Source organism: Paralichthys olivaceus, chromosome 23, assembly GCF_024713975.1.
Source record: "Paralichthys olivaceus isolate ysfri-2021 chromosome 23, ASM2471397v2, whole genome shotgun sequence".
NCBI classification, from domain to species: domain Eukaryota; kingdom Metazoa; phylum Chordata; class Actinopteri; order Pleuronectiformes; family Paralichthyidae; genus Paralichthys; species Paralichthys olivaceus.
Genome location: NC_091115.1, coordinates 4,652,756 through 4,660,353, shown reverse-complemented (window position 1 = coordinate 4,660,353; position 7,598 = coordinate 4,652,756). Strand labels below are relative to the sequence as shown.

Genomic DNA, 7,598 nt, shown 5'->3' with positions numbered 1-7,598 from the left:
ACAGCTCCATGTCCATCACAACACAGGCTTCATTCTCCTCTGGTGACATCTTATTTCTTCACTCTGCAAAAGAGGAAGCTCCTGGAGAGACGAGCTCCAGCATCATGCATCCACAGAGGAGCGTAAATTCATCCTGCAGGTCTCCTCGTGTTCATGCAAATAAAAGATGCAAGTACCTGGATGATCCAGATCAGATAGTGTTGTTGTTGTTGTTCTTCTTATTATTATTTTTATTATTAGCAGTAGTAGTATTCCATCAGATCAGTGTTCTCTCGCTGCAAAGCTCCGTCTGAGCAACAACCGCAGCTGAGCTCCTATTGAATTGGATCTGGAGGAAAGTCCCAGATATTCCAGAGCCTGCCCACATCCCTTAATCCTCTGTGACGTGTTTTTACGGGAACCAGACAAAGCTTAAACACACAAGGTGGAATAAAGTCTCTGGATTTAAAGGTTCCTGTAATAATCAAATCCCCTCTGTCTGCATTATCAGCACATAAGAATACAGTCTACATTAGAATAAGAATGGTGATAACATACCTCGTTTTTATGTATTTAGCATTGATTCTTTGCAATAATTATACAACTATTTTTATATTCCCATATTTATGTTTTTTTATTTTTGACATACCCAGCAAATATATTACACATTTGTCTGTTATATTATAACTGTAGTAACATTCACACATATTCCTGTCCCTTTATTTTGAAGGGATGAGTCACACCGCTTAAAAACTACACTACCCACAATGCAGCAGTGACCTCTGATTGGCTGCTAAGTGAACGTCGTCATGTGACGCAATCTGAAGGCGCGCGCGAAACTCCGGTGATCGTCTCTGCTCGTGTGTTTGTCTGTAAACTTGAAAACTTCAGTTTAACTTTGATTTAACGTTTTATTCTCCGTCCGGGGAGTTTCTCCGGTTCTCCGTCGGGCTCGCGGTGAATAGTTTCCGACACCTTCCCCGGTTTGGCCCATTTTCTCCCCCCCCCGGAGTTCGTCGCCTCCTGCCCCGCTGGATAGACGAGCTGTGTCCGGGGCAGCGACGAGCTTCAAGCTAGCGCTGGTTGTGTTGCTGTTGTTGTTGACGGTGAAATAAAACACAGAAGAAGAAGAAGAAGGAGCAGCAGGAGTAGGAGTAGGAGCAGGAGCAGGATGTCAGCGCTGTCACAACATCCGGGATACGAGGAGGAGAAGCTGCAGAGGGCCAGAGAGCAGCTGCCCTGCAGAGAGAACCAGGCCGGGCTGCTGCTGTCTCTCCTGGGGCAGGTACATCCACACATGTCCGCTCAGGAGCTCGGTCTCAAAACATGAATGTCAGACAGGAAACCTTCAATCAATACAAATATATAAGATGTTCATATGTTATACAGACAATGTTTGTGTTGTTTTTAATGAACACAGGAAGTGTTCAAGTCTGAGAAACATTCATTTAACGTGTTAAAATGTCAATTATATAATTTACAAATGTCCTGGATGTTTTAAACGATAGCTTTAAGTGATAATGTTACTCATAAAGTGTTAGTATGTGGATCCACAACTAAATTAAATAAGTTCCCGTCCTTCCATTAAGTTTAGCAGAAATCCATTCAGAGGTTTTTCTGTAACCCTGCTGGCAAACTAACAAACAGACAGACAGGGGTGATTAAACAACCTCCGTGGTGGAGATAATAACAAACCACAGTCACATCACATCAGCGTTTACACATTGTTAGGACACTGGTAGAAGGTGGAACTCATTTATAGTCAAATTGATTAAAACATAATAATTATTAGTAAAAGTTCCTGATGTTTGTTCCTACAGCCGCAGCAGTACAGTTACCCTTCCATCTTCATCTATGGTCATCGGGCTTCGGGGAAAAGTCACGTGATGCACGTTCTGCTGAAGGAGCTTGAGGTGAGCGGTAGATTCAGTGACCTCCAGCCAGGATGTCTTAAGATCTGTTAACTGTTGGGACGGATCAGATTATCAAACGGAGAAATAATTTCTCACAGATCTCCCATCCTCCACTGCAGGCCGACAACAACTGAACTGGGCACAACATCCTTTCAACAAATTTATTGTGCCAGTGAATCACAGAGAAGACAAATTCCTCTGTGCACACAAACTGTCTCTGACCTGGTTTATATTTCTAAAATGTTGTTTCTGCAGATCTTTTTATTTGTGTGAGTTAAATATAAAGATTCTCACTGATGCTACACACTCACTTGAGTTTTTTGAGTGTCGCTTTAGCCCCACAGATATCAAACTGATTGTCATCATTCCTCCTCCTCCTCTTCTTCTGCAGCTTCCTCACGCCACCGTCAGCTGTGTCGAATGCGTCTCCAATTCGTTGCTGTTTGAACAAGTGCTGCTGTCTCTCTTTGGCTGCGAGGCCGCCGCGCTGCTCCCCCGCACTCCCTCCCTGTCTGACTTTGTACGCATCTACAGGCAGCAGTGCTCCCAGTCTCCTGCCACACAGACGCGATACATCGTGAGCGACGTGCACTTTACATCCAACTAGAAAATCATTCCTCACACGCCTCTGATACACAGACATGTCAGATTATCTATTCTTAGTATGTGTCAGTCTAATGTTTGTAGTTGTAGCGATAGCATATGCAAATAGCTGCTAAACAAAGCTCCAGATGCATCAGTCCTGAGTAAAGACGTGTGTTTATTTCAGCATTTTGGTTTTATCATTATTTGCATTTTAAAATGCAATAAAACGCCAAGATGAAACATCCATTCACAAGTTTTAAATTCTTGGATATAAAAAACCAAACTCAAACGTACACATGTATTTTTCAGGTGATGGAAAAAGCAGAGCTGCTGAGAGACGCTGACGCCAATCTCCTCCCCGCCCTCCTGCGTCTTCAGGAGCTGGTGAGAAAGTGCAGCGAGCTCTTTGTCTTATCCATCAAGTCAAGCCACTGTTTTGTTGTCGCACTGTGTGGATGATGATGAGGGACTGGAAGAGCTTGTTTTGTAATGGATGACCTTGAGCTGAGTGTGTTTGTGTGTGAACCTCTTTCATAATGCTGTTAGGAAAGAGAAGATGGCAGCCAGTCACAGATTTTTAATTAAACAACCAGGGGGAAAAAAACGCAGGTGATTATTTGTGGGAAATCTGACTATTCTCTGGTGGGTTGTGGGTGTTAAGAGGATTTTGTCTTTTTAATGTCAACTGCCACCACTCAGGGTTTTGAAGTGATAATAAGAATGAGATTTACATATGTGTGATGGATGAAAGGCTGGTCGAGGGTTTTTGTGTCTCTAGCGTATTTTATATATTTCTGTTATTATCCTGGCCTCAACTAAACGGTCAACAAGGAGACTTATGTGATTATATTTTATTATAGTGGCAGAAAGGATTCACTCTTTGTTAAGATGCTTTCATACTCATTTTTAGTTCAAGGCTTTTTCCATCCTTTGTCTTTTACATATGAAGAATGCAGCATGAGATTGTCTGGGTCAGACTCATTTACAACAGGAACACTCAACCCTTATAAACAAAAGCTTACGGATCTCGTTAACATCCCCTAACATCGGTAGTATCTTGAGAACATGTCCGTCACTCTAATTCTTCCAGTTGCGTCTCTGTCGTGTGTTAAAAATGTCATTATCACACTTGCTGTGAATTTTTCAGAAATATTCTGGTCGTATTCTGACATGAGAATTACCAGAGGACAGGAAAAGTTCAGGAAAATGTCCGTAGCAACTGACTCGCACACTTACAGCCCCTTCCAGAAAATGTCTGTGATTCAGCGCATGTCTGAAAGCAGCTTAAGTGTGTAACTAGAAGGGAATGAAACTTCTCTGATCTTAACTACAAGTATCCGTCCTTCAGGTTGAGGACAACATCACTGTCATCCTGCTCAGTGAAATCGCCTGGGACAAGTTCAGACCCAACACGGGTTGTTTTGAGCCGCTTCTGCTCCATTTCCCCGACTACAGTAAAGGTATGATCGTCCTCACACGTGCGTTGTCAGTCAGCGTCACGAGTAACTCTCACTGCACTGCATAGTGATGATGCACACTTGGCAGATGCAGCGTGCGATGTGCGATTTGTACCTGTGAGTTAGTTCTAACACTTTAGGCAGCGACTGTGGAGGAGTGGTGAATTATAAAACACCACTGTATGAATTCATGTACTTGATATGTGAGAATTTGGTTCTGGAGAGAGTAACTCGTTTTTTATAAAATCTCTGTTTTCACTTCTGCTAAATCAGGTGAGCTGCAGCAGATCTTATCACAGGACAGACATCCTTCATATTCAGCGGAGTTCTACTCGTCCTACATCAACATCCTGCTGGGAGTCTTTTACTCGGTCTGTCGGGACCTCAGAGAGCTTCGCCATCTGGTCCGACGCGCACACACACACTCACACACGTTCCTATGTCAGTGAGAATTCTTCACTGTTTTGATTTTCTTTCAGTCTTGCATCGTTGATTTCTCTTTTTTCTTTCTTTTCAAATAGGCTGCCCTCAACTTTTCAAAGTACTGCGAGCCATTGGCAGAAGGGAAAGGTAATCCATAAAGAGGAGTGTTCGTTCTTCTGACAGCTGATCAATATTTCAAAATGTCTTGTTTTGCCTCCGTCTTTGTGGCTTGTAAAGAGGGAGAAGAGTGGCTTTTTGTCATGTTGTTTTTAAGAACTTCTCATGAATAGACACCGAGCAACGTTATCATTTAAAAAATGACTCATCACTTTCCGTTCCGTGGATTGTTCAGTAATCCTGCTTTATTTTTTGTGTTTAGCAAAAGAGACGGACACACACAAGCTGTGGAGGAACATCGAGCCTCATTTGAAAAAAGCCATGCAGACGGTTTATCTTCGAGAAGTGTCCAGGTTTTTCACATTGAACTTATATTTCTAACTTCACCAGCTGCATGTGATGTGATGATTGTTGCTCTACTCATCATGTTGCGTTGTCTCTGTGTTTCAGTCTTCAGTGGGAGCAGATGCAGCAAATGGAAGAGAAGGAAGCTGGAACCCTGAGAGGTACCAACACACACTGAGAGCGCTGTCGATGTCGGGAACGTTGAAGTTAATTAGTTTTGTTCTTCATTTGGATCGTTGACCAGAGAGTTCAGTGAGAGAGCGACTCTCCTGAAAGTATCTGGACGGGCTCCATTTGAGAACAAAAATGTCAGCCCCTGTCAGACCCCTTGTAGAAACTAACCATAAAGGTTTTGTTATTCACTGGACAGGTTCACACACAATTAAAATGCATATCCCTGCTTTATTTGGTGTTCAAGGTAACGGCTGACTGATTGCACTTATTTCCTTCTTCCTCAGGTTTATCTGCTCACACTCATGTTGAGCTTCCCTATTACTCAAAGTTCCTGCTGATTGCTGCCTACCTGGCATCCTATAACCCCGCCCGAGCAGACAAACGCTTCTTCCTCAAGGTAGGACGTTCTTCTCTTTATGTAGGTGACAGGACGTCAGGGGGGGAGAGAGATGAGGGAATAAATTCAATATTTCAGAAGAGGACAGGAAATGGTCACAGCATTGCAGATTCGGTGAAATGTATTCCGTACTAAACGAGGGCCAGAGGATAGACACTTGTGCAGATTTGATTTTGGGCTGTAGAGAACTTGATTTATGTGATTTGCTTTGTGTTTGACTTCCTTCTTTTCCTCCTGACAGCACCATGGTAAAATAAAAAAAACAAACTTCCTGAAGAAAAATGAAAAGGTGATCTACACATAATACTCTCGTTGTTCTCCGTTCCTGTCACATCGCATGAAACTTATCATAAAATCAATATCTTCCAGACTAGTAACCATCTTCTCGGACCTAAGCCTTTCCCTCTGGACCGCCTGCTCGCCATTTTCTACAGCGTGGTGGACAGCAGAGTCGCCCCCACCGCCAGTATTTTCTCCCAGGTCAGAGTCTAATGTGCTGCTGCGAGCAATGTTAAGAAAACTGTCCCACTCTTGACACGAGAACAAATTAACATGCACATTACACTTGCAGTGGTCACTGCACTGACGTAAACTGAACTTCACCCTCGGGGTTCTAATCTTTCTCCACGATCGTGACTCCTGCTGTTAGTTTTACGAAGCCTCGTGTTTCTGTAAAGTGGCTGCATCAGAATATTAAAAATCATTTCATTGCCAAAGGAGCAGAGGACAGTGAATATGAGCTGTATAATCAGACTGTTTCAAATGATCATTTTATACATTTCCAGGCACAAATGTTGTAATATTTTCTGTTCAGTGGAGTCTAATGACCACAGCGTCCCACATGAGTTTTCTACCCGAATGGTCATGAGTTTTTGGATCTGTGGCCAAACACTGATCTATTTATGCCCCCGAGCATGAAATGGGTTTAGAAAATCGGGCTCGACCCATATGTGTGACTGTCTGTCGTTGTTTTAATGCGTGTGCATCAAAGTGGGAGGGAGCTGTGTTAAAAGAAGTGGAACAGAGACATATTGTGGTTTCTCTCTCCTCCACGTTCAGATCTCCTCTCTGGTGACCTTACAGCTGCTGTCTCAGGTCAGTCACGACGACCAGCTCGACGCACCCAAGTACAAATGTGCTGTTTCTATGGACTTCATCTGTGCCATATCCAGGTGTGTGCTCCTCTTTGTTCCTTCACATCATTTAAACGGACTGAATTCTTTCAGGGAACCGGCCTTCAGTGTTTTTCTCCACTGAGTATGTGCTCGTTGTGATTTGTCTTCCAGGACAGTGAACTTTGAAATTGTCAAGTATCTGTATGACTTCCTGTGAGCCTGCGGTGAACAGATGAGAGGCGACACTCCGCGGCAGTAGGATGAGACGGGTTTCTCTCAAAGAGAACATGCTTACGGACACGCTGGACAATTCATCCAATCATGTTGCTGCCCCCTTGTGGTTGATAAACGAGTTTATTCCTGTAGATATTCTGTGCCTCACATGTTAAATATTTGCATTTGTACAAAATAAACGCCATATTTGAAAGTTGACTTTATCTTGCTTAAGTTTTGTCGATATTTTATTACAGTAAACATCCAGGTTGAACTGGGATTAATGTAAATATTCACAGGTTCTCGTGCTTCAACTGAGAAAATGGTGCATCTGTATTATTTAAATTTGTACCTGATGTCGAGCGACTCTGGCACCGTGCAGGTGAATCATCATCCTCGCTCAGAGGAAGGACTTTGTTGCAGTTAAGTGTTTTCATGTTGTATGAGGCAGCTGAAGTCAAATGATACTGTAACTATGAAATTCACTGACTTCTTCCTGATGTAAGCTTTGAACAGTAGCTGAGACCTAAAGAAAATCCTTGTCCTTACAGTTATCACAGCTCATCAACTTAGATTAATCTCGATCTCTCACCACTTTAAAGGGTCAGAAACCCTGTTGAGAACCACTGCTCTACGTCTTACCGTTATCCTTAAAATTTAAATGTCTCTGTGAATATGGTGCATCACGATGAACTGCAAGTGACTGAATGTTGTGTAGAAGCACAAATTTAACAGACAAGTGTTTGTCTTTATTGTACAAATAAGCAGAAACTGAAAAAGATCTGCAGTCGTTGAACAGAAGGCTCCACTCGAGCACAGCCAACAAACCGAAAGCTAATCTATATCTGAATCTGTGTTTATGCTGAATAAGGAGCAAATC

At 42.8% G+C, this 7,598-nt stretch overlaps 1 protein-coding gene across 1 annotated transcript; it reads left to right on the top strand.

Moving 5' to 3' along the window:
- The first annotated feature begins 782 nt into the window (after window positions 1-782).
- orc5 (origin recognition complex, subunit 5) lies at window positions 783-6,937 on the top strand. The gene is made up of 14 exons (XM_020107789.2): window positions 783-1,264; window positions 1,800-1,892; window positions 2,284-2,469; window positions 2,787-2,861; window positions 3,826-3,937; window positions 4,208-4,338; window positions 4,456-4,504; window positions 4,737-4,827; window positions 4,925-4,980; window positions 5,278-5,390; window positions 5,632-5,679; window positions 5,760-5,870; window positions 6,450-6,562; window positions 6,677-6,937. The coding sequence occupies exons 1-14, from the start codon at window positions 1,151-1,153 to the stop codon at window positions 6,720-6,722; spliced, it is 1,338 nt and encodes a 445-aa protein (XP_019963348.2). The 5' UTR covers window positions 783-1,150; the 3' UTR covers window positions 6,723-6,937.
- The last annotated feature ends 661 nt before the right edge of the window (window positions 6,938-7,598 follow it).

What these genes read in the sequence shown, in the direction of transcription:
- orc5 (XM_020107789.2), top strand. Translation starts at nt 1,151, where the DNA reads ATGTCAGCGCTGTCACAACATCCGGGATACGAGGAGGAGAAGCTGCAG. An exon ending in CCACACAGACGCGATACATC is followed by an intron (nt 2,470 to 2,786) that starts GTGAGCGACGTG and finishes TGTATTTTTCAG; the next exon opens with GTGATGGAAAAAGCAGAGCT. An exon ending in TCAGAGAGCTTCGCCATCTG is followed by an intron (nt 4,339 to 4,455) that starts GTCCGACGCGCA and finishes CTTTTCAAATAG; the next exon opens with GCTGCCCTCAACTTTTCAAA.